The sequence below is a fragment of the Molothrus aeneus genome, chromosome 3 (genome assembly GCF_037042795.1).
Source record: "Molothrus aeneus isolate 106 chromosome 3, BPBGC_Maene_1.0, whole genome shotgun sequence".
Lineage (NCBI taxonomy): Eukaryota > Metazoa > Chordata > Aves > Passeriformes > Icteridae > Molothrus > Molothrus aeneus.
The window spans coordinates 87,980,075-88,006,666 of record NC_089648.1 but is presented as its reverse complement, the minus strand read 5'-3'; the positions used below and the strand labels follow the sequence as shown (position 1 = coordinate 88,006,666).

Below are 26,592 nucleotides of genomic sequence, written 5' to 3'. Positions count from 1 at the left end.
GATTTTTATTTACAGTGCCCTTGTAGTCAGTTCAAAGTCAAGATTGTACTGAATTTCCCAGAGTTAATGCCATTTTGTTATCGAGGGAGTTTAGGGTGCTGCCAAATTAAATGTTAGCATTAATTTTGAACAATTGTATTTAACAGTTTTATTTCTATCCCTTGCAATTATTTAAAACTTCTACTTGGTAAAACTAAGAAAATAGTTTCTCTAGAAGCAAAAATGAGAAAATTTAAGAACGGAATTGTTTGCTGAAAGTTATATGCTATTTTTTTTTCATTTGGTGTTTTGTTTTAGGTATTTTTTTCACGGTGAGTCTGGTTTTCAGTAATGTAGGGTTTCAGAAGCAAAGGTTTCAGACCCTTGTGGCTCTAGCTGACTTCAGTGAGATGAGCTTTTGCTTTTTTTTCTGCTGAGCTTTGCTCAGCATGTTTGAAAATTCCTTATTTCCTTTTGGTGGACAGCTCTGAGAATTCCAAGTGCTGAAAGAGACAAGGAGCAACACACTGAGAATGACGAAATCTAAAACTCACCTCCTACACAGTAAACATCAAGGACAATATTAGTTTTGAAGTTTTACATTAATTTAAAACATTAAAGTAGTGATGCTGGTACAGGATTGATACAGGATAATAATTATGGGCCTCGAAAATATTTATAGGCAAGATTGGCTTAAAACAATTATTCAATTAAAGCAAGCATATTGTGGCTGGAAATGGAGTTTAACAGGATGAAAGTATGGAGGTTTAAGTGCATGGGACTGAGAGTTACCTAAAAGAGAACTGGCACCAATGTATATCTGAAAGCAGGGCTTAAATGCATTTGAAGAAGACCTCTTTAAACTTCATCAGAAAATGTTGATGTGATGTTTTTGTGAATAAGCTTTGTTACTGTGTGGCTTCTAACACATGCTGAAGAATTTGATGCAGAATGACTGAAAACTTGTGAAAGCAGTAGAAAGTAACTCCCTCCTGTAAAAGAGAAAAGTGAATTTAATCTCAGGGGCAGTGGAAAGGACAAGATGTTGAAATACAATGTCAATGCACATGAATAAATATGCATAAGAAAATAGAGGTGTATACAAGGGATGGCTGGAAACCAGCTTGTACATGAAGAGCAGAATGTTGTAGTTTTCTGCTGCTTGTGTTTCTCAGTTAGCAGTGGTCTCAGCTTGTTCACCTAGTTTTAGTGAAATTGTTTTATAATGAAAACTCTGTTGTTGTGTCAGTCCATGCTCATGGTTTGATTTACCAGTACAGCAGTAATTTAAAACTGGTAAAGAGTTGTAATCAAGTGTTGCTGTTTTTATTTGACAGGCCGGACCTGATAGACATGAATACCGTTGCTGTTCAAAGCAACCTCGCAAATTTAGAACATGCTTTTTTTGTAGCAGAAAAACTTGGTGTTGCCAGACTTCTGGATCCTGAAGGTAAGAGATCTACAGATGGCTTTGTTGCAAAACCCTCAACACTAAAATAAAATCCAATCTGCCTTCAGGTTGTAGCTGTGGGCATTGTTACAACTATGTGATAAAGCACTGTTCTGTCTTGCTCTTTTAGACGTCGATGTTTCCTCACCTGACGAAAAGTCAGTAATAACTTATGTGTCATCACTTTATGATGCATTTCCCAAAGTACCAGAAGGTGGTGAAGGCATCAGTGCAAATGTAAGTAGGAAAACAACACTTGTGTAGCGTGTGAGCTACATTAATAAAATTTTGAATTTCACATCCAGAATGTTAGCTAGATCTTCCATAGGACTGCTGTCACACTTTTCTTTGACATGGTTTTTCTAAACTAAGATTTTAGAGTCTTAGCTATTTCATGTCATGGACATGAAAATGTTTGTGCAAAGAGCTGAACTGAAAACAATGTGTCTGATTTAGAGAAAGATCGAGTCAAAGTTCTTACTTTTCAGTTGTGAATGTATAAATTACAACTTTCTGATTCTTACCAGCTTGAAATTTATTAATCTAGAAAATATTTTGTTTTCAGTAGAATTATTTGGGATCAAAACTGAAGACAGAAATCATATATTTGAAAACTTTAACTGATCTTTGAAGAGCAAATAAATATTGTCTCAGAATTGCAGGATTTCAGAATCTATTTTCTATATACATGAAGTCGTCAAAGCTGAAGCAGAAATGAGTTCTTGATGATTTTCACCTCTTCTGTAATCTGGGTTTTGCTTTGGCAGGATGTTGAAGTCAAATGGGTTGAATATCAGAATATGGTGAACTACCTCATGCAGTGGATCAGACACCATGTCACGATAATGTCTGACAGAACATTTCCCAATAATCCTGTGGAATTGAAGGTGAGGTGTGGTGGCTTGGACTGCTTGTTGGAATTGCACTTTATCTTACTGACTCAAAGCATACTTGAACAAATGACGTGCTTGTTGATTTTTACAATCAAGTCAACTGCAGAACAGTACTACTTGATAACCTTTTCAAAGTATAATCAATATGTTGCTAGCATATGAACAATCAAAAACAAATCTTTGCTTTGTCACTGATTGTTTTTTGTAGAACTCTAGTTGAACAGTATAAAGGTAAGCTTGTGAAGAATATTAGAAGAGGGTTTGGAGACTAAGGTTATATTCACTGCAAATAAAACATGATGTTATTTTTCATATTTCTGTAGGCACTTTATAATCAATATTTACAGTTTAAAGAAACAGAAATTCCACCGAAGGAGACAGATAAATCAAAAATCAAACATCTATATAAACTGCTAGAGGTAAGTTTTAACATCATTGAAATGTATAGAAGTTTCTTTTCTGTGGCCTAAAATAACAAATACATACGAATTTTAAAGGTCTGGATAGAATTTGGACGCATCAAACTTTCTCAAGGCTACCATCCAAATGATATAGAAAAGGAATGGGGAAAGCTGATTATTGCCATGCTTGAAAGAGAGAAGACCCTTCGGCCTGAAGTGGAGAGGTATGCTAGTGAATATTTGACAGGCTTTGTTAATATATTTTCTATTGTTTTAACCCATATTGAAATTTGTAAATATCTTCTTCTATGACAATGTCCATAATATTTTTCTAGATCAAGCATTTCTGTCTTTGTTCAAGGTCTGAATTCTCTACCTGCCTAGAGGCAGGTCCAGACATAAACAACTTTGGTGGGCTCAGAAGGTTGTGACAAACAGCATCTGTGCCTTAGATCATCAAAACACTTATGCACATATATAACCACTTTCTTTGTGCACTTAGCCAAAGATGGGTTTATACCACGTCACTGTCTCCTTCCATCTTGATTTCATATAAGGACCATCCTCATCCCTTACATGAAATGTGTGTTTTTCTTGGTGCACAGCACTGTAGAGGTTTAAAAAGTTGGTGGTACTTGAGAGCACACCAAGTGTTTAGATGTGGAAAGGCATAGTTGCCTTTCATGACAGTAGGCTGTGGGACACTTTTTACATCACTGATGGCATATTAAACATGATTAAAGTCTTGATGCAGTCTGAGAGCATTTTTTCCATGGTATGTCCTTATAATTTCTGTGGGAGACACAGGTCCTATCCATTAATTAATTTAAAATCTCTCTTAAATGATTTTTGGGGCTTCTACCTGTGGGTAGATACAGACACCTGGATCTGGATTCATTCTGCTTGACCTTATGCATCCAAAGGAGACATCTAAGATCTGAATCACTTCTTCCTAGAGAATCTTGTTGCTGACTTACTGGTGACGACAGGGTGACCTATCTCTCTGGTTTAGGTACCTGAAACTAGGTGTAAGGAATCCAGACCATTGTATAGGAAGTCCTCAGCAGAAGAGATTTCAGTCAGAGGACAAAGCCAGTCAGAACTGATTAAACATGTGTCATGCTTACAAGAGCAAGAGCATGACTGAAATGGCAGATTCAGTAGGAGGTGTTGATTCACAGCACCTGACTGTGGAACAAGTTCCTACAGAGGAATACGAAGTTGTCCACACTGAGTTCTCCCTCTTATGCAGAGCAGAACACTGGAAAGCAGCAGCAGAAATACAGCCTGCTAGGTCTTGTAGGTTAATCTGTCCCAACCTGCTCAAAGCAAAGTGTCTGGCTTCACCAATAGAAATTCTGTTCATACTTGCAGAAAGCTGGATTATCTTTGTTGAGAATTTGTGTAAATGACATAAGTTTATTTCTATTTTTTATATGGTCTGAGCACAGATAAACAAACATGAACCTAACTTCCTTCCCATATTTCAGGAAGGGTAAACACACTTAGTTGACAGGTCATATGGTGGTAGTCACTACAGGTGATGTTCACTGTAAAATGATAGAGAAAATGTCATTAAGTGCTTCTGGCTCAGTCACCAAGTTAAAAGTATTGATTGATATGGACACAAGAACGTAATTTGTGTTTGTTGCACTGGTTACCAGTGCATCTCATCATTGTGAGGTGCTGATACAGCTGCTGGGGTGAAATTTGATTGTGGCAAAAATGTGACTTCAGCCAATACTGAAACCTGGTGAATAATAAAACTTTACTTGAAAGTCTGTCGAATACATCTCAAAGTATCAACACAAACACACAGACAGTGTGTGGCCAGATTGGTATATGGGATCAAAATTAATATGGTGCCAACGAGGAGAGTGCCAAACTGAGCTCTAGTTTGCAAAACTAGCAGAGTTTGGCATTGCTGCAGGGGTGTGTCTGTGCCTTTGCAGAGCTCTGCTGCATAAACAGTCACCTTATGGGATGGGTGTGGTTGTTCAGGAATCCTAAAAGCAGGCGGTGAAATACTGAAAGAATCACCCCAGCCCAAAATCTGAGTTAAAAAGTAAACTTGAAAGCAGTGATCAGATTTTTCTTACTTATTTTCTGGTCAAAACAGCTGGAAGCAATTGGCTGTGCGTGTGGAAGAAGATGAAGGGAAATCTTCAGGAGGACAGTGTAGTGGAACAGGGCAGTTAGTGAAGATGCATGCTTGGACAATGCAGGAATGACATTAGGTTGGATGGTGTATAGGTGTTTCAGATTATATTGTAATGAGCTGATTAATCCTGATACTCCCCCAGTTTTATTGTGCAGTCCTATTTGAAGGAAGAGGAGTCAGCCCAGCCTGGAGGTTATTTGTACTGCACTGTCGAGTGTGGATTTCTCCCTTCACTCCTTTTTGAAACTTTCCATTGAAGAGTCTGAGGGACACCACAAAGAGTTCTTTTAGTTCTTACTTGGTTTATAGTTATTTAGTGACACTTCAATCAAATATTTGGTGTGTCTGTTTCCTAGAGACGCCCCATTGTTGCTGCCTAGTCTGTACTTGCAAAGCTTTAATGCAAGGTAGGGAAGCCAAAAGCAAGGTAGCGTACATAGCCCCAGGTAAAATCCTTTGAAGAGCTGGCAGCATATTAATTGCTGGGTTTTAAATATGCATACAGAAGCCTATATAAGGGAGGAGTCTAGGTGTTTCAAAAGCCAGTAGTGGAATTTCATCCCTAGAAGCTGTACATTTTGCAGGGCTTTTATCTTCATTTTTCAGCAAATGCAAACAGCCAGAAGATCTGTGCTCTGGATGTAAAGATGAATAGCAGTAGTTACAGCTATCATAGCAGTGATTCGCTGTTTAGCAACAGCACGAGTACTCGGACCAGTGTGGACTCTAATGAGAATTTCCTTTCTGTTAATTGTGGTCCCACACTGATTAAATCTTGTATAAGCTTTGGTAATGGAACCTTAGAAGGGAACAGGTAACTTGACATATGCCTTTGTGCTTTGTGGTAGATGCTGTTGATTCGTTTGTTTGTTTTTAAAGTCATGCAGCATGATTGTAAATATAAAAATAACATAGTACTTCTTTATTTTCCTGAAATGCTTTGGCATCATCTAGGTTGGAGATGCTGCAGCAAATTGCGAACAGAATTCAGCGGGACAGCCGGAGCTGTGAGGACAAACTGATACTTGCCCGGAATGCTCTGCAGTCTGTAAGTCAGTCAGGGATTTTACTTGTCTGTAGTCATAGATTTATAGAAATTGAATGGCAAAAATTTCTTAAGGGTTTGTGAAGGCAACCTTAATAGCTGCTACTTTTATTTTCATTGTACTGTTAAGGTAGCATTTCTTCAAGAAAATACCACAAGTTGCCTAGGGTGTGTTCTGTTAAATTTTTTTTTGTTCTGTAGTTAATTAAATGCTTCACAATTGTTTCAAGATAAGAATAAGTTTCTTTTTTTTTTTTTTTGAATATAATTCTTAGAGCTGATATCTCTTTGGTTTTAGCTGCAAGGCTTATGACTTTCTCTTCTTTATTAAGGACACCAAGAGATTGGAGTCAGGGCTCCAGTTCCAGCATGAGGCAGAGATAGCTGGGTATCTTCTTGAATCTGAGAATCTTCTCCGCCAGCAAGTGATTGATGCCCAAATTCTTATTGATGGAAAATACTATCAAGCAGACCAGCTTGTTCAAAGGTACTTTACAGTGTGTTTATGTGAATAAATAAATGTCCCAAATATGGATTCCCGTTATGGAAAAAAAATTCAGTTGTTTATAACTATGTTTAAACTTCACGGCCTGTCACTGGGCACCTAAATATCAGATATTCTGGTGGGTGCATTTCCCACAAATGTTGAAGACAACAGGAGCTATTTGTACTTATTTATGTAAATGAAGTCAATCCCTGTTTAATTCTTACTAGATATCTGTGTGTAAAGATGTTAGCTTGTTTTATTGCATGCAAAACACATTTAGGATTTACTAAATTTGATGTTTTAAATGGAGATGAGATTCTAGTGACAGATGTAGATGTATTAACAGGTAATAAGTGGAGTAACATTAGGTTATGTGTAGCACTGTGTACAGTGTTGGCAGAAAGAAGCATTTAAACTGCATAATTCTGTTCTATGAAGAAGTGGCTCCAAAGTTTTTTTTTTGAGATTCATCCTTGGACTGATTGAAATGAGGTGCATAACTCCTTGGCAGTGAACTGAGGTGTTTGATCTACCCCAACATGTAGTGTCTTGTCAGATTTGTGGTTTGCTGATTGTTCCCTGGATTTGTGTATGGTGCATGTTAGTGCCTATACCATTTTTTCAGACTTTGCCTGATTTCTGCATTTATTTTCTGTATAGAACTATAAGCTGATATTCTCTGTACTTTCTAATAAAAATATTTGCTTATAATATTTAAGTGCAACTAAAGTGTGAGAGATAACGTGAGCTCATATCACTATTCAGTTGATCATGATAAACCTTAATCTTAAGCATTCATTGGGTTATTTTTTAATTCTGCTTTAATAGAGTTGCAAAACTTCGTGATGACCTGATGGCTCTGCGGACCGAGTGCTCTTCCGTGTACAGCAAGGGGCACGTTCTGACCACGGAGCAGACAAAGCTGATGATATCAGGAATAACAGAAAGCTTAAACTCAGGATTTACAACAAACCTAACGCCTGAATTAAATGCTGCAATGACACAAGGTTTAACACCTACTTTGACTTCTTCCACTTTGACATCTGGCCTCTCATCAGGTCTGAGCTCCAGACTGACGCCGACCGTGACTCCCACCTACCCGTCAGGCATCCCGCCGCGGCTAGTTCAGAGCTACGTGACGGGGGTCGACAGCGGGACTCTGCAAACACTCAAACTGATGCAAATCAGAAAACCTCTCATGAAATCGGCTTTCGTGGATCAGAATCTGACAGAAGAGGAGGTGAACATGAAGTTTGTCCAGGACCTATTAAGCTGGGTGGAAGAAATGCAGGTAGCAATTTTTGCAGAAACAGTCCATTTTTAATGATTTACTTTTTATAGATCATGGCTAATCTTTTCTTCCTGTTTGTAAGGTTCAACTTGATCGAGCAGAATGGGGTTCAGATTTGCCAAGTGTTGAAAGCCATTTAGAAAATCACAAAAATGTCCACAAAGCTATTGAGGAATTTGAATCCAGCCTTAAAGAAGCTAAAATCAGTGAGGTACTGCACCATATTCTGTATTTCTTTGATTGCTTTCTTACTGGGTGACCCATAAAATAGTGTTGAATTTTAGAACTGTGTTTAGATTTCACAGTCTTACTTTTATTTCTAATCTCTACATGACTTATGATGAAATCAGAAGATCTAATGGTTTAACATATCTAACCTTTTTATTGTCTTTTGATCTCATATACCAAATACAGATCCAAATGACTGCCCCTCTTAAACTCAGTTATGCAGAAAAACTGCACAAACTGGAGAGTCAGTATTCAAAACTCTTGGTAAGTTAACCATGTTCAGCTTTTCAGTGTGCATAATTTCTGATAAGGGATGAGCTTTAAATTCTGATTATTTTAAATATTTTTCTTTTCTTTTTAATAAAGAACACATCAAGAAATCAGGAAAGGCATCTAGATACTCTTCACAATTTTGTGTCTCGTGCTACTAGAGAGTTGATATGGCTGAATGAAAAAGAAGAGGAAGAGGTTGCATATGACTGGAGTGAAAGAAACCCCAATATAACAAGAAAAAAGGAATATCATGCAGTATGTATTGCTAATATAATCCAGAGGGAATTATTAAATGATCTTTATTAATTAGATAGAGTTCTACAACTTTTTTTTTTTTGTCTGAAATAGGAATTAATGAGAGAACTTGATGAAAAAGAAGAAGTTATTAAATCAGTACAAGAAATAGCTGAGCAATTGCTTCTTGAAAACCACCCAGCCAGGCTAACCATTGAGGTAAGTTAGTAAAACCAGCACCAAAACAGGAAAAGTTTTGGGATTTAAGAGAGCTGAATTTTGGGGGAAAAGGGGGGAAAGAAGGCAAATTTTGAGAAAATTAAACAAGACTCTAAATAAAAGGGGCCTTCTAAAATTTCCTCTTCAGCATCTCTGTTGTATTTATCTTCTGGTTTCCAAAAAATAAAACCACTTTTTATGGTTACACCTTGGATTGCTTAGATGAAATCTCCTGGAAGTCCAAAATTAATTGGTCTGTAGAGATGTTTCTGGTCATGCAACTCCTAGAGTTGTTGATACAAATTGCATTGACAGACTGAGGGCACAGAACAGTCCTTATGTAGTTTCTTTCCTGTTGGATTGAAAGAAATTTCAGTAAGAGCCTTTGTCATCACTTAGCATATGTGCAGGTTCCTAATATGATTTAGGGTTGGTTTCATAACTCACTTGTCAGTGAATTATGAAACTTGTTTGGATGGTGGAAATCTGACCAGTTGATATGATTTACTTGAGGCTTGAATCTAGTTCTATGTTATATATGTAAACAATTTACAGAAAAATTTATTGTAGCTGTTGTAGGGTCATAACAGGTTTTCAAAGGAGAATGTAAAACACTTTTCCTTGTAGACCTTCAAGGAAAGAGTAGATACAGACAGTGAGTGGTCAAGACTGAAACAATAAAAAGCTGATTTATTATACAAGAATAAAAAAAGTCAGAGAATACATTTTTACTGTTCTTCAGCTCTGCTAGTTTACATTTGCAAAAATGGGAAACATGAAGAAAACCCCTCCTTTCCTTCCTTCTCAGGATATCTACTTGGAATAATAAATCACTTTTTTTTGTAATGTGGGCAATTCTGTTCTTTAAAAGTATGAACTGTTCTAATGGGCTCTTGCTGGTGTAGTGTGAAACCAGGCTGGGGATGCCTGTTATGAAACCAGGCCATCGCAGTCACCGTGACTGTGCAGGTTATGCTGTCTCCAATGATGCTATACTGGGATATTTATAAAAATACCCTTTAAAAAATCATCCTTTTCTGCAGAACAATATATGCATTAATGCATCCGTTTGGAATTCCTGGAAGACAATGGAAAAGCTGTTTTGGACGGGGGGTGAGAGGAGTCCGAACCCCGGGATTGGGGGGATTTCCCAAGGGCAGGAGCGCCCCCTGCTGGCGAGGCGCGCGCGGCTCCTCGGGCGACCCAAACTGGGATCTCGGCCCGGGCTGAGGTGGGATCTCAGCTGGGTGTGCAGAGCTCCTGCGATTTACCGATCTCAGCTGGGTGTGCAGGGCTCCTGCCATTTACCGATCTCAGCTGGGTGTGCAGAGCTCCTGCCATTTACCGATCTCAGCTGGGTGTGCAGGGCTCCTGCGATTTACCGATCTCAGCTGGGTGTGCAGGGCTCCTGCAAATTACCGATCTCAGCTGGGTGTGCAGAGCTCCTGCCATTTACCGATCTCAGCTGGGTGTGCAGAGCTCCTGCAGTTTACCAGTTGTATCCAGGAAAGGCTCCAGCTGTTTTGATTGAGTAAATAGGCACACAGAATTGTAGATGAGCCTAGACTGGAGGAATCTCTCGGGAGCTGAGCTCCCAGCAGGAGCTGGAGTACTAGCAGGGATTTGTTTGGCCAAATTCTGACCAGGTCACAGGATAATGATTTCATAGTCCCTCTGGGCAAGTTTTGTTGTGTTTGACTATGCTGTGACAGAGTTTCTTTCTCACATCTAATTGGAATTTTCCTTGCTTCAGCTTAGTTTTCCAGGGTGGGGTGGTCAGGTTTTAGTTGTTTGTGTTTCTTGCATTACTTTTGTGTTTCCTAAATTCTGCAAAGGTACGGAAGTTTTAGTTTTCATTTCCATTTGTAAAATATATCTCTCTTCTTTAAAGGCCTATAGAGCTGCAATGCAGACACAATGGAGCTGGATTCTGCAGCTCTGCCACTGTGTTGAACAACATTTGAGAGAAAATGCTGCATATTTTGAGGTAAGAAAGTAAATCAAACAGAATATGAAATAATATAAGTTCTATTCATAGTCAAAAAGTTCCACCAAAAGCTCTAGTTGTTCTCTCACAGTAACTCTGGAATAGACATTTGTCTTGTACTATCACTAGATGATAAGCCACGCTCCCATGGCGTTGCCACAACTCAGTTTCTTCACTACAGTTATGTCTGTTCACAGCAGATGAAAATCTGGCCTGAGATTTTTTCAATGCTGCAGCTGCAAGTAGAGACTCTGAGAATGAAACCTTGTTCTCTCCCTGTTGTGCACAATGGGAGAGCATATTCTAGATGGTTATTCCAGGACTACTCAAAGCAAAATGGAATGTGCATTAATAATAAACAGAGCAGAAACACCCTGAGAGCAGAAACATCCCATGAAACACCTGGCTGACTATCTCATTGTCACCCATTCACATACTCAGCAAATGATTAAGTTACTTGCATGAACATGGTAGACAGAGGAGTTTTTTTGTTAGTTTTGTTTGTTTTTAAATCTACTCATTTAAAACATTCAAATTATAAGGATGAATCCATAGTGTCTTCTGAGTTGTGTGATTGAAGAGAAAGGGAGGTGATGAAGGGGTGAGATGCCTTTGGACTGAGAAAGATGTGATCCCAAAGTTAGGAACGGGACACTGGAGAAGAAAAAGCAATTTTAGCTCCTTGTGACAAGGGGAAGAAACTGGAATTCTGGATTTAAAAAAGGGGCTTAAGGGAGAGAATGGGATTTTCCTTCCCAATTGTGCTTAACCAGGACCCTTGTTTGGGTGTGCAGATACCCTTGCACAACTGCCAGGTGTGGCGGTACATTTCCCTTCCTGAACAAAATGTTTGCCCCAGCTGTGCTGCTTGGATTTTGCAGCTAATTTCTATAGTTTATATGCTTCATCTTTTCAATTACTTTCTATATGAAAGTAATTCCATGGAAAGCAAGATTGGCTTAATACATTTTTTTCATTGCAGGAATGGCCATTAACTGTAGGTTCAATAATTGCCGAATTAATTTTGCATGTAGCTCATACCAAGAATAACTGGTGTTAGCAGTGTGTGCCTTTTCAAAGAGTACATTTAGACATGAGATCATGAGTAGCTGAGTGAGGTGCAGTGGTCACTTCAAGTGATGAGAAAAGGTTGTTTTAAAAGACAGCACTTGAAAACCTCAGTGTAGCTGATTCTGCATTTTTTAGTTTGTTTAAAAATAACCCAGATAATTATTTTATCCTAGTTTTTCAGCGATGCCAAAGAAGCCATGGAATATTTGAAGAATTTAAAAGATACCATATACCGAAAATACAGCTGTGATAGATCAAGCAGTCTTCATAGGCTGGAAGACCTTGTCCAGGAGTCTATGGTAAGATCTTTAGCTGGAGCCTAGTAGCAGGAGCTACAATGAAACAAGAAATGTGTAGGCTATGGTGGGATATAAAACGTGTTAAGATTATTCATTTAAAGTAAAGGAAAAATGCTGATTTTTTTTTCAGAATTTATAAATAAATGACTATTTTTCATAACTTTAAAATACAATTTTATTTGTTTGTATTTACAATACCACATATATGAGGACTGTGGCCTCAGAAAGATACTTTGTTTTTGTAAAGTGTGTTACTTTTCAGAAACACTGTAGGAGTCAGGGGGGAAAAAAAGCCATAACAGGATCAAAGAGGCAGTACTGTATTCTGGACTTCTCTGATGATGTATTCTTTTCTTAACTGTTCTAGGAAGAAAAAGAACAACTCTTGCAGTATAAGAGCACAGTAGCAGGCCTTGTGGGAAGAGCAAAGGCAATAATTCAGCTGAAGCCAAGGAACCCTGACTGTGTACTCAAAACATCCATTCCAATTAAAGCCATCTGTGACTATAGACAAATTGAGGTTAGAAACTAAAATTTCATCAAACCAATTACAGATGTAAGAATTCAGCTAAAGTTTAATTAATTACCGTGTTCCTGGAGAAAGCTGGGCTGTGAATTTCTTCCACCCTAGTAAACAAGAGCAAATCCTTTGGTTGGAACATTGGTTTTGTTGTTCTGTTGCTTATTTGTTGACAGCATTTGTAGAAGTGCTTTGTACAATTATTTTGTAATGCTTGGCTCATCAAATGATTCTGCTTTTCTGTTAATACTAGATAACTATTTACAAAGATGATGAGTGTGTATTAGCAAACAACTCCCATCGTGCTAAATGGAAAGTCATTAGCCCTAGTGGTAATGAGGCCATGGTTCCATCTGTATGCTTTACAGTTCCTCCACCAAACAAAGAAGCAATAGATACAGCCAACAGGTAGGGACAAAGTAAAGCTACCTATTTTCTGTTAACATCCACTTACATGAAACTTGGGTTAAAATAATATCTCACAGTTTTTTGGTGGATTTATTTTTGTTGTTGTTGTTTTTGGGGTTTTGTTTTTGGTTTTTTTTCCCCCTATTTTCATGTGTTACCCTGATCTGAAGTTGGAGTTTTTTTGTTTCAGGATTGAACAGCAATTTCAGAATGTTCTGGCCCTTTGGCATGAGTCACATGTAAACATGAAGAGTGTGGTGTCCTGGCATTACCTGACAAATGAAATTGAAGTTGTTCGAGCTGGCAATGTTGCCTCAGTAAGTGTTATGACTAGGAAGGGCATCTCAACCATTTACTAGGAAGTCACAGGATGACTTTGTGTGAGAGCACAAACTGTTGCAAGAAGTATTTGCAATACTGAAAATGACACTTTCCTACCTAATTTATCACTGTTGCTGTTGGAAAGAGGAACCTGAGATAGTTCTTGAGGTGTCCCTACTTGTCCTTGCTATTGTTTGTTTGCTGCATGGTGTTAGATGGGAGAAATGAAGTCTGATGTAGGGTTAGCTTAACAGAGGCCTTTCCTGATGTCAAAGATTGAAAAGGATTTTATGTTATTCCTTAGCTGTCAAGTGGACTCCAGCTAAGGAACAGAGAGCTTTCAGAACCTCAATTCCTTGACTTTACCATCTTAGTAATTTATCAGTATTGCTTTTTGATAAAAAAGCATCACAGCAACTGTGTGAGAGATGCACCATTGCTGACTGTGCTTTGGGTCTGTAATCTGTTGCAGATAAAGACAATGCTGCCAGGTGAGCATCAGCAGGTTCTAAGCAATTTACAGTCCCGCTTTGATGATTTTGTGGAAGACAGCCAGGAGTCCAAAATCTTTACAAGCTCTGATACAGCACAGCTGGAAAGGGAAGTTAATGTTTGCAAGCAATACTATCAAGAGCTTCTGAAGTCTGCAGAAAGAGGTAAAACTTAGCTTAGAAATGTAGAAAAATGCCCTTATGAGAGAGATTTTGTCCTTCATGTTGAGATCTCTTTTATCATGATGATATTATTTCTGCCTGTGTTCTTTTGAAAAGAGTAATTTAACAATGTGTGCAATTCCATTGTATAGAAGATCTTAATTTTTTTAAACTTTGTATATATTAAGCTATGCAAAAATATTGATGTGTCACATAATATACAGAATGCTACAAGAAATTTTACACCTAAGAATTTATTATGTGCTTTACAGCTCCCTGCTTAGTCCTGTGTTCCTTGTTTTTGAATGCTGGAAAAACAGCTTGATTACTTTGAGTTCGTGACAGAATTAGAACATTTTTCACCCTGTTAAGGCAAGGAATATGTCCTAGCTACTTTCCTAGCTCCACAGGATGCCTGTAGTTACTGCTGTCTTAACTCTAATTAACACTTTATTAATACAGTGAGAACAGAAAGCTTAGAATAGCTCTTCTGATTTACTGTTGAGTAGATGATGACTTAAAGAAATACAGTAGTGCAAAGCTGATTACTTCATTAGCAAAGTTCACTCAACTTCAGGAAAGATGTGGTGCCCTGTGCATCTGAAAGAGGATTCATGTCCCTGCTACCACTGATTAAAAGAATCAGTCACTGAATTTAGCAACGTCACCATAGAGTAATGCCGGTGAAGAATGACCACAGATTGTTATCTTTCATGTGTGAGGAGAGGATTTAATAAAAACAAAATTTAATAGTTCCTAAGATTTGCCTTATAACCAGAATTTTGATGGAAACTTGGTGGCATTTTGGCCAGTCATGAAAACACCTGTAGAGCAATGACTTTTTATAAAGTGTGAGAAGTTATGGTGAAAATGACATGATGACTTTGATGGCTAACATATGCCTTAATTCTCTCAACAGAGGAGCAGGAAGAATCTATTTATAATCTGTACATCTCTGAAGTCAGAAATATCAGACTACGACTGGAGAGTTGTGAGGAGCGGTTAATACGGCAGATCCGGACGCCGATGGAGAGGGATGATGTACATGAAAATGTGCTTAGGATTTCAGAGCAAGAGGTGAGCCCTTGAGAAAGCCTGTTTTGCTTAGATAAAGTTTTATTTAAAAAACAAATATGTCCTGGTTTTTGAGTGTAAGCCAGGAAGGTTTGCAGTGTACCTTGAAAAGAGGAGTCAAATATTTAGCTTTGTATGTGTAATGTGAAGCTAAATAAATCATATGCGTAATAGGGAAACTAATGGAGGTACCATTGATCAGCATCCTTTTGCTCACAATAAGATGTTTGTGAGCAAAAATATGCTGATCAATGGTATCTCCATTAGTTTCCCTATTACGCATACATTTCTCTTCAGTTTTTTCCAACGGTGTCATCATCAAAGAAGTAAAGGAGGGCAGGCTTGTACTCATAGTGATTTGTAAAGTATCTATCAGGTTGATTAAGGATGAAAGTACTATCAATCACCTTTCATTTTACAGAAACTGAAGAAAGAACTGGATCGACTCAAGGACGACTTGGGAGTCATCACAGATAAATGTGAAGAGTTTTTCAGTCAAGCTGCTGGTTCACCTTCAGTCCCTACTCTGCGCTCTGAGCTCAATGTTGTTATACAAAACATGAACCAAGTTTACTCCATGTCTTCCATTTTCATAGATAAGTATGTACTCGACTGTCTTCCATCACACATGTTTTAGTTTATAGTTTTCTCTTAAATTGAAACAATTAGTATGAATAATACTGATCAAGGAAAAGGGAGTTAACATTTTAACATTGTATAAAGGGGTGTCCTGTGACAAGAAAAGGCTGAAAAACATGAATGTGTTGAGTGTTTGCATTGATTTTTGTGATTTTATGGTTTTATTTAATTTATTATTTTTTTATGATTTTTTTTTATGGCTCAGTTAACAGGGGGTCTGTTTTTCAGATTAAAAACCATCAATTTGGTGCTGACGAACACCCAAACAGCAGAATCATTAGTAAAACACTATGAAACTAAGTTGTGTGAAGAAGAGGCCGTAACAGCTGACAAAAACAATATTGAAAATTTGATGGGTACATTAAAGGTAAGAGTTGGCTGGTGTCTTTTCATGGGCAAATAAAAAAACAAGACGAAAGCTATCTGTCTTTTAACACCTGATTCCCTTATGCTTCACTCTATAGGGTGTCAAACATTGGTTTGTGTATTTAGTTTTAGGTGGTATTCGGATTGGCATTTCAAAAAAAAATGGCTACTTTGGAGCATTAGGATTTGGATAGGTTGAAAGCATGTTCCTGCTGTTACAAAATGCATTAAAGTATCTGAACTTGCAAAAGTGGCACTTGTAAATGCTGCAGTAAGATTTTCTTTGCTCTTCAGAAGGTAGTACATACTTACAAATTTACGTAACATGTATTTATGTTTTGTAAATTTGACCACAATAACATTCTTGCTGCTGCTTCAGTGTTCTAATCAGAGTTTCTTAGAAGCTTGGCAGATATCTTTGAGAAATTGAAAGATTGAAGTTCAGCATTTTTTTTGCTGTCTACAACTCATTTTGATATGACAAATTATGAATAATGCTTTTTTGTTAGATAAAATGGCATCTGCCTAATAATTTTTTTGAAAGCTATAATTTCTAAGATGAGTGTGTTCATTTGATCTCTGTGTTTTGATCTATGTGTTGTGGGGATTGCTGTTACTTAGAATTGTTTTGCAGTTTATTGCTTCAGACCCATTCTAGTGCCACTTGAGTATTTGAGCAAGCAGAATAAAATATTAATTGAAATATTTTCATTTATTCATTTATACAGCATATTCGTGTAAAATACTAATTTATAAAATAGTGTCATAATTTAGGAGTTATTTACAATTTTTTTATCACCTACTAGCAATGGAGATCTGAGGTAGATGAGAAAAGACAAACATTCCATGCCTTAGAGGATGAACTGCAGAAGGCAAAGATGATCAGTGATCAGATGTTTAAAATGCACAAGGAACGTGATCTTGACTTTGACTGGCATAAAGAAAAAGTTGATCAGTTGGCTGAGAGGTGGCAAAATGTTCATTCTCAAATTGAAAATAGGTTTGTATGACTTTTTATTATATTCTGTTCATGTTTTAGACTGTTTTTTAAAATTTATTCCTGAGGAAAAACAATCAGAAATGAATGTTAAAACAGGTCTGAATAGTTTTCTAACTGTTTTTGGAATGTTCTGGGATGAAGATCGTTATTGTGCTGTTGACAACCTTGCCTTACTTTTCCACTGGAAATGCCTGTGGCTGTTAAGCTCCAAAAGATGAACAAGATACAGAAACTTACTACTTACTGATACACAGTGGAGATAAATTGTCATTTTTCTTTTAAAAAAACTGAAACCTGCAGAAATGGCTGGCAGGCCTATGGAAATACCATCTGTTTCTCTACATAATTAGTTCTGATGGGCTAAATTGGTGAGCTGATTCATCAGTTATGATTGGATTAATGTTGATTTGCTTTTAGTTACTCAAGTGTTAAGTCTGGAAGTTCTTAGTTTCCATGGACATCTGTGATAATTTGTGGTGCAATAACTTTTTGGTGAAGTGCCTTTTATTTTTTTCTTAATATCCAGTAGAGATTGTGCTTTGATTTCAGCCCTTTACTGTCAAGTTGATACTGAAAAATGTTGCTCAAGTGCACCTGCCTATGCAGATGGGCAGATACAGCAGAACACACCTGCCTATATTTCTGAAGATGTCCATACATGAAATTCCTGGAAATGCTTTTTTCTTCAGTCTCTACAGTCCTGTTTCCTGTATGTAAAGGAAGCAGAACTGTAGAGGCTGAAGGGAAAAATATTGGGGAAGTGTTGAGGAATTCTGTCCTGTGCAGTCTGAACTTATTTCCTTTGAAATGTACTTTAGTTTGTCATTATAGATAGCCTGAAAAAGAACATTGAAGATGGTGCTGTTGATGTAAAAGTCACACAACAATCTGTCACATTCTTGTCCTCCTTTTCTGAGGAGTGAATATACATTCAGGTGCAATATTGAAGTTATTCACTTGTAATTAAGTAGTTTAGTTGTGTCTGTTTAACATTGCTGGAAGTTAGAAAGAAGATGGGAAAAAGGTCACTCATTAAAAGTGAGACTAAACTTCCACCTTTGATTTTTCTAAACTAGCTAAAGTTCCACCTCTGATTTTTCTAAACTAGCTAAAGTTCCACCTCTGATTTTTCATCAGTTGTTAGTGTGACATAATTTAAATTATTAAACAGTGGTTTTATGAGGTACTGAAGTGTTCTTATTTCTTCAAGAGAGTAAGCATGAACCACATGCTCTCCTACCAGGACTGTATCCTGAACAGAATATGCTGAAAAATGACTGCTAATACATAGTGACTTCTGGTGTAAACAGGACAGATTGTGGTAACTGCAGTACAGTTTTAAACAAGCTGCCTTCTGTAAATATTATCTCTGCTTCTTCCTACGAGCTTGACACTGATAATCATTATACAAAACCTATGTACAAATATTAGCTGCAGTTGTCATGATCCTTTCTCTTTTTCATGGTTATTAGCTTTAAAACATGATTAAGTATGAAACCTGAGCAAAAAAAATTCCTTTGCTTGCTCTTTTTAAATCTCCTTTTGGCATCTTAAGAACAGCACTACAGCAATTCAAAGTATTTGTTCCAAGTTGAACTGTAAAAGGTTGTATATTTCTGTTTATTCTGCAGTGTTGAGTGGTCATATTTATATGATCTTTTAAGTAGAATCATAGAATATCCTGAGTTAGAAGGAACCCACAAGGATCATCGAGTCTTACTCCTGGCTCTGCACAGAGCAACCACCAAAATCACACCATGATAGCAAGTAACAGTTTAGGATCATGAAAGAAAAACTGTCAGTATCTCCCTCAGTATGGAAATTACTTTAAAGAAATACACAGACCATGATTTAAAATTAGATGTATATGTTCAATTACTTTTGCACATTAGATTATTTACAGTCTGCAGTTTTAGTGTAACTCCTGCTGTTTTGTGGGAAGCATGGAGAGTATGGTGAACCACTACTTGACTCCAGCATGGCACTCTCCTTCTTGATTCATAGGCCACATTTTAAATACTCTCACTTCTTGTAACAGAGCTGATTGCTGTAGCAGAGCCCTCCCTCTTTCCTGGGGTTTCCAGTGCTCCTGGAGCTTCAAGCAGTTGAACACTCTAATGAGGGATATATAGAGTTTCTTGCATAGTAGAATCTTTCCTGGATGTCCTTTATGACAAATGGAAAGAGTTCCTCAAGCTGGGAATCCCTAGTGTTTGAGAAGTGAATTTGCTGTTTAATTAGTGTTACACCAGATTTTATGCTGTGAACTGTAACAGAGCTAAGGCATTTGAAGCCTTTAAAGCTGTATTTGCCTTAGTGTTGTATTTTTTGTCTTTAATAATAAACTTCTCCCCTTTGATTTATCTTATAAAATAAAATCAGGTTGCGTGACTTAGAAGGTATTAATAAATCTCTGAAGTATTATAAAGATACTTACAATTCTTTGGACACTTGGATTCAACAAGTGGAAGATACTCAGCGAAAGATTCAAGAAATACATCCTGAAAATAGCAAAGCATTGGCTAAGCAGTTGAACCAACACAAGGTATGAAAGGGATGTCATTGTGGCAAACCACTGTGGTAAGCACTGACCAAAGAATTAAAATATCAGTGATCTCAATATTGTTTATTAATATGAATGGCTTATACCCATCAGCCCTTACTGTAAAGCTCCAAGTAATCAGGATTTTATGATTTTGTGTTTCTGGTGCAGCCATGAATATATCACCCAGTGACAATTGTCACTGTCGTATAGACCAAATTGTTTGGTCCTCCAGTGTGCAAGAGCATCAAAACCTTAAAACTTCTGGACTTGCCTTACTACATAATTCCATATTCAGTGCTGTTTTTTTTATTTATGGATGTAGAAATATTTTCATGGAAGCAGAGCTAAACTCAACCTGTGTCTCCTGTAAGAAGGAAATACAGTATAAATAGGATAATAAATTATATGCATGTAATGATATATTCCTGATTTTATTTTAAGTTCATTCACCAACTATTAACCTGGCAGGTTTTTTCACTACTTCTGTACTGTAAATCTGATTAAGCTGAGGACATAATTGTCCTCAGCTTGAGCATAATTACTTGTACACATATGGATAGGAGCATATTAGATAAAGTCGATGTTAATGAGCCATCTATTTATGTTAGATAATGTTAGATAAAGTAGAAATGTTAATTATAATGGTAATAAAGTAACTTTTTAAGATGAAAATGTACATTCATAATTTACAGATGCTGGTTTCTGAGATTGAAATGAAACAAAGCAAAATAGATGAATGCCAGAAATACTCAGAACAATACTCAGCTGCTGTGAAGGTAACAATAACATTACACTTACAGTCCTATCTTTTAGTGTCAGTATCATGTATAATGCCAATGATTTTGTGTATTTTCTCTTGTACAGGACTATGAGTTGCAGACCATGACCTACAGAGCTATGGTTGACTCCCAACAAAAATCTCCAGTAAAGCGACGAAGAATTCAAAGCTCATCAGACTTCATTATTCAAGAGGTAAATGGGTTTCTTATGACAGGAAAATGTGAGTCTTTGCTTAAAGCAGAGTAAACACAAGAATTAAGTTTTGGATTTAATAATTATTAAATACGATAATCCAAAAAAGACTGGGTTTTTTCTCTATACATACATGGTATAACAAATATTCTCTTGTTCCTTATGCTGCAATTTGGTAGCAAGACAGCAAAATGCAGCTGATTAAAAGAAGTCATCCAAATGATAAAAAGCTGTATGAGAACTGTGCCTCAGTATAACTGTTTAGAACTACCTCTAGACTGGATCTTGATCACAGTAAACAAGAAGTTCATCTTGACCATAGTAAAACCTACTGGATCTGGATGCTTTGATAGATTCTAAGGCAAATCAGCCTCATTTGGGTGAGAAAGGTAAATCTGTCTCCCTGCTACCTCTTAGAGAGAGGAACAGTGACAAGCATGGCTTCTCCCTCTTGAAACCTTTTCTTACAGGGGGAAGAATCAAGTGACTGTAAAGTCAAAACATTGTCTTCTGTTTCTTCTTCTTATGGATCTGCTCATAGATCCTTAGGATATATTTGTTCAAGTGCACCTTGTTGACAGCATTGAATTTTGGAATCAAAATTAGAACTTTGGATTCCACAGTCATGATTTTGAAATCAAAATCAGGATAGGTTCTAGAGCAGTGTCTGTCACTTCTTTCAAGCTTAATGAGAGCATTTACTTCTATGACACTTACCCTTCTTCTTTGTTTCTCTACAGTTCATGGATCTACGGACTCGGTACACTGCCTTAGTGACCTTGATGACCCAATACATTAAGTTTGCAGGTGATTCCTTGAAAAGACTGGAAGAGGAAGAGGTAGGTCATTCTCTGGCAGCCAACCAAGCAAAAAGAACATCTAGGCAAACAAAGAGCAACATACCTGTTGGAATAATTCACAAAGTTACCAGCAGACATGGAAAACTAAAACTCCTTATGTAGTGCACGTTGAACAGGAATGTAGCAGTGTTAGCAGTGTTATCATTCAGATAAGCAAAATCCTCTACCATCTATACATTCTACCAGTTCTTCCACCTAGAATGATCATATGATTTGCTGCATTCTGATGGAGATGTAGTTAAAATTTAAATACTAATACTTTCAATTTTAATACCCTAGGGCTTGATCTTTTGGATGAAAGCAGACATTAAGAAGGCAAATTCACTGTGTATACCCTATGTATACATATTTTTAATATTCCATAGTATGGATTAGTCCAATTAATTGACAAGTTCTTTCAACAGGGAGATGAGATACCTTCTTAATTAATTTCTGAAGTTAGTTTGATCTGTTTAGGTTTTTTTTTCCTCCTTCCTTTCTACTGTATTGATTCCTTGGGGTCAGACAGCATTTTATTTATGCTTAGTGTTGGATCTTACTAGCAATAGTATGTTACTGACATTAGGCAGAGGAATTATTCAAAATACATTTTTGCTGCAGAGCAAACCTTCCAAATAATTGAGAAAGAAAATAATAACCAACCCTCTAAATTTTTCACTTTCTTCTGAAAACTGGCTCTCAGAAAGAGATTATTTAGTAGTTCTTAAGGACTACATTGTTTTTTTATAAATTGGATAAATTTGCAGAATACTACCATATGGGTATAAACATTATTGTTATTGTTAAAGAAAAAAACAGTTCCTAAATGAATGTTATATAATTCTGGTGCTGATTTTGTCTTTATTGGCTTTTCTTGCTATTGAATACCTGTGAACCAACACTAAAAACAGCATGTGTCTTTGGGCATCATCAAGTGGTGGAGCAAACTGGTGGAAATACATAATATTTATTGATAAGTAGCCATTGTAACTGAGGATTTAGTATGACTAGTAATGATAATGGCATCAAGGATAAAAATTCAGTCAAAGAACAAGGATGAAGAAATGTGTGAATGTCAATAGACTTCATGTTCTTCAAGAACAAGTGGAATCTTCCAAAATGTTTAGAGTTTGTCTGCTCTGTGTCTCCAGGGCTGCTCTTTTTTGAAATCAAGTATCCCCCATCTTCCTTCCTCCTCTGTCAGCATTCTAAAATTTTGGTAGCTTCTTTGAAGATAACCTAAGCAGATTTCCAGTCTCAAAATAATATAATGGGGTTTCTTTCTCTTTAATCAGGATAGCAAATCAGAAAAAGAGTAATCATTTTCAAAAGAGGAATGAGGGTTTTTTTCTTCCGGGAAGAAAAATTCTTCACAGACCTCTGAAGTCTGTGATTCTTCCAAGATTTTCTTTTATGCCAGTCCTTCTTTCTAACTCTCAGTAATGGCATTAAGAAAACAAATAATAACAGAAAAATAAGAAACTTTCCATCATATCACAGTTTAATCCATGTGCTGTCATGCTCAGAGTTTACCAGGAGAGAATCAACTCCAGCAACCTGTGAAGTCAGCTGAAGGCTTTCAACATTTGGGATGTAATGAAGATCTTGAATTGAGAGAAGAAAAGAAACCTAATGAAAGCATGATGGATGTGGAATATTTGCAAAATCAGAACTCTTCCAGTAAACCTGAATACTCAGAAAATAAACTGGAAATGAACAGAAGAAAATTAAATGTAGACAGATATGATAAAATCAAAACAGATAGAACATTTAAGCAACTTCTAAATGTCAGTGGTCAAGAAAACAGCATTAGTGGCAACAGAGACAGTAAGGTATATACAGGGCAGGAGAGTTTAATGGGCTTTGGCAATCAAAGTAAAGAAGAAAAAAATGGCAGAAAAGATTGTTTTGTTTCAACTGAAATCTGTGTGAGTGTGAACAATGATCCTGGTGAAATGTTAAAGGAGCAAATTGCTTATGGAGAGAGACAGAAAACAGAGGGGAAATCAAAGAAGTTGCCTAAAGTGGAAATGATACACAAAACCAAAAGAAAAAAAAATTCAAGAAGGGCAGGGAGTGATGTTTCAACAAAGGAAGAATGTGAGATGCAATCAGAAACTGATTTTGACCTAACAACAAAGAAAGCTGAAGTAACTCCAAAAACTGCAGAGCAGGCCCTGGGTGTCAGCCCTTACAAACAGCAACATTGTTCACAGAGAACTCATTTTCAATGTCAGCATAAAGAGCATTGCTTTACAGAAAGCAAAAGCCATAATACTTTAAGATCTGAAGACAGAGAGTTTCAAGTGTATGATGAAAAAGGTGATTCTCTTCCACGTGCAACAGATGCAACATCTTCAGAGAAAGTTGTGTCTTCTTTCAGAGAGCTGGCAGTGCACAATGGAAGTGAGAACACTAAGTTAAATTTGCAATCTATGAGTAATCCAGGTGTTTATTGTAGTGTTGAAAGGAATATTGACAAACTGCAGAAAGCATCTCTGGATAAAGATTACGTCCTAGTAGAAAATGAAATCCTAGAAAAATCAAATTTAAATTCAAATAAAGCCAAGAATAAAGAGCAAGAAATTTTGGCTCTTTCTTCAGGAAATATTTCAGAGAGTGACTGGGCAGCAAAAGTCTCTGAATCCTATCCATTAGATTTTCAAGTATCACCACTGCAGAATGATCAACATTTAGGTACAGAATTGTTAGGAAATGCTGGTGATTTAAATGAAAATTTAGGTCTCTCAGGAATTTTTTCAGGAGGTCAGGATTATTTTCCATTATTGGAACATGAACTAACAAAAAAGCTTTTAAGTCACCATGAAAAAGTAAGTGTGAAGAAAATACCACAGGGTAACACTTATGGTTTGGACAGCATAAATAGAAGTGGGAAGAAGCAGAGTGGAGAAGACAGGCTAGAACAGGGTCAGAAATGCAAAGATTTATTGCTAGTTTTAGAAGTAGACAGTAGAGATGAAGGTAACAGCACAAAGGTCCCTGGAAAAACCACTGAACTCCAGAAAATATTCAGTGAAAATGTAGGCATAAAAGCCTCATTTGAAAAACAAGAAAAGCAAAAAAAGAGAGAGAAACATAATGAAGAGAAAAGGAGCACAACTGTTGTTAAGGTACCAGAGTTTTTATGCAATGCAAATGAAAGAGTTAATCTAAGAATGATTCTAAATCAATGCAAATCAACATTTGAAGCACAAAATATGTCAAGGTCAAGTGATTTAAGGTTGATTGAGCATAATTTAAACAATGAATATGCTAATCATGTATTAATTACTGTACATTTTGAGATGCTTAAGATTTTTAAGTTCTTAGAAATTAATCTTTTTGTTTATTTTATGTTAATATATGCCATCCTTTTCTCCACCCAACTGATGCTCAGCATGTTGACTAAAAAAATGAAATCTAAGAAGATGCAGTTTGTTACTGTACCTTTATTTTTAGGTCTTCTTTTTCAAGCATAATACATTAGATTTTGTGTTTATATGAGTATAAAAGATCTGATAACAAATCAATTTACATACTTTGTTCTATTGGGGGCTGTTCAAAATTATAATACAGGGAAATATGGAGAGGAACTGGAGAAGCTGCCTTTGCATTAGCCTTTTAAGAAAAGTCTCAGATATCATACAAAAAATCAAGTAAATCTGGTAAATTTAAAGTAACCCAATGGTTTGTTTGTTTGAAAATGTTGCTGTCGTTACCCTTCATGCCCTGTTTGTATGATCATAGGAATATAGGTGTGTTCTTACTTCATGTTAGCTCACATTTGGTAACTTAGCACCACAACAGTGCTAATGAAGACAAGGTATGTATAGTTTCAGCCATATTATTACTGGTGATTACACTCCTTGCTCAAAAGACTTGCTCTGGATCTGCCAATATATGGAGACTACCAGCAAACTGGTTTTCATTAGGATTTTCCTAATTACCCTGTTTACACTTGTGTGTCTGCACTGCAGAGCAGCTGTGCTCTTGCTGGTCCCCCAGCTGAGTCAGTGGGGGCACTGGGACTGGGGAGCACACCGTGGAGCACAGATGTATGGGGGTTTGGATATTGCTCTTTCTGCAGCTGCTGCATCTTGGCTCTAAGATACTGTTTCTTTTCTTGGAGGGGATTTCCAAACTCTTCTTGTGTCATTTGTGCTTGCAAGCTTAAATCTTTGTTCCAGCTCCTGCTGAACTGATTGAGAAATGGTAGGCCATTTTCTCTTTGGGAATTCTTGCACACTGTATTCAGGTCATTGTTTGCTCTGCCTATTTGTTTGGAGAGAAAGCCAAAGTGAGCTGTTTGGTGCTGCTTTCTGCTAAGAGGCATCTGACTGAAGTGAGAGGCTGCAGGATTTCTTCGCTTTGCCAAGGGTTTCATATTTGGCTAATGGTAACTTCCTGAAGCCTTCAGGAGAAGGTGATGGTGGTGGGAACTGCTCATCCTGCTTTCTGGACATACCATGTATGCATGAGTAAGTATTTTCCCTTCTGCTTTTCTAAGAGCCTAATACATTCCATATGCTGTATTACAAAAAATGCATTCCAACTTATCTTATTCTTTTACAGATTTTAAGGAGTAAGGAAGCATCCACACGTCAGGCATATTTAGATCTAATGGCACAGCAAAATAGTACAGCTGATGAAAATAAAAAACTCATGGGAAAGGTAAAAACACTTGAGGAGATGTTGGAGAATATGAAGAAACAAAAAAGCCAAGTGGAACAGGAGCTCCCTAAAGTGAGAGAAGCTGCAGAAAAAGAGCGGAAGAAGCAGCAGAAGGAGATGGAAGAGCTCTGTCTTCAGAAGACCAAGGCTGAGCAAGAGGCAAAGCAGTGTCGTATAGATCTAGAAAGCATTGAGAGAGAGAAAGCAGATGCAGAGCAGGAGTTGGAGTGTGTTAGGCAGTTCATTTTTCAGGCAGAGACACAAAGGGGTATACTGGAAGAAAACCTCCGTGCTTTTCGAAATCAAATAGAAGAAAGCACCTTTACCAGAAGAAACCTTGAAGACCTTCTAAGAAGAAAAGATACTAATCTTCATGATTTAGAGAAACAAAAAAAAACCTTGATGCAGGAACTGAAGAAAAAAACAGATGGGGAAGAGAAACTTATGAAGCTCATCAAGCAAATGGAACAAGATCTTGACTTTAAAGGGAACCTATCAGAAATAAAACTACAAGAAAGAGAAACAACTGAATCCAGAAGGAAGATTGTTGAAGGCACATACTCTGT

General features: G+C 37.0%; 2 protein-coding genes across 3 annotated transcripts in view; both read left to right on the top strand.

Moving 5' to 3' along the window:
• DST (dystonin) overlaps positions 1-26,592 on the top strand; it is a 291,949-nt gene that overhangs the window by 144,750 nt on the left and 120,607 nt on the right. For both annotated transcript variants that reach the window (XM_066547320.1, XM_066547319.1), the window contains exons 10-35: positions 1,317-1,429; positions 1,560-1,666; positions 2,197-2,316; positions 2,646-2,741; positions 2,820-2,947; positions 5,839-5,932; positions 6,262-6,416; positions 7,245-7,707; positions 7,790-7,918; positions 8,122-8,199; positions 8,302-8,463; positions 8,557-8,661; positions 10,553-10,648; positions 11,893-12,018; positions 12,386-12,538; positions 12,792-12,946; positions 13,137-13,263; positions 13,740-13,923; positions 14,840-14,997; positions 15,416-15,594; positions 15,862-16,000; positions 16,806-16,999; positions 19,382-19,544; positions 20,237-20,320; positions 20,409-20,516; positions 21,257-21,355. In XM_066547320.1, coding sequence (XP_066403417.1) covers positions 1,317-1,429; positions 1,560-1,666; positions 2,197-2,316; positions 2,646-2,741; positions 2,820-2,947; positions 5,839-5,932; positions 6,262-6,416; positions 7,245-7,707; positions 7,790-7,918; positions 8,122-8,199; positions 8,302-8,463; positions 8,557-8,661; positions 10,553-10,648; positions 11,893-12,018; positions 12,386-12,538; positions 12,792-12,946; positions 13,137-13,263; positions 13,740-13,923; positions 14,840-14,997; positions 15,416-15,594; positions 15,862-16,000; positions 16,806-16,999; positions 19,382-19,544; positions 20,237-20,320; positions 20,409-20,516; positions 21,257-21,355 — 3,715 coding nt within the window. The remainder of the gene's footprint in view (positions 1-1,316; positions 1,430-1,559; positions 1,667-2,196; positions 2,317-2,645; positions 2,742-2,819; positions 2,948-5,838; positions 5,933-6,261; positions 6,417-7,244; positions 7,708-7,789; positions 7,919-8,121; positions 8,200-8,301; positions 8,464-8,556; positions 8,662-10,552; positions 10,649-11,892; positions 12,019-12,385; positions 12,539-12,791; positions 12,947-13,136; positions 13,264-13,739; positions 13,924-14,839; positions 14,998-15,415; positions 15,595-15,861; positions 16,001-16,805; positions 17,000-19,381; positions 19,545-20,236; positions 20,321-20,408; positions 20,517-21,256; positions 21,356-26,592) is intronic.
• LOC136555156 (uncharacterized) lies at positions 22,864-25,557 on the top strand. The gene is made up of 2 exons (XM_066547747.1): positions 22,864-24,636; positions 25,543-25,557. The coding sequence occupies exons 1-2, from the start codon at positions 22,864-22,866 to the stop codon at positions 25,555-25,557; spliced, it is 1,788 nt and encodes a 595-aa protein (XP_066403844.1).

Excerpts from the sequence above, each read along its gene's own strand:
- LOC136555156 (XM_066547747.1), top strand. The coding sequence starts at position 22,864 with ATGTGCTGTCATGCTCAGAGTTTACCAGGAGAGAATCAACTCCAGCAA.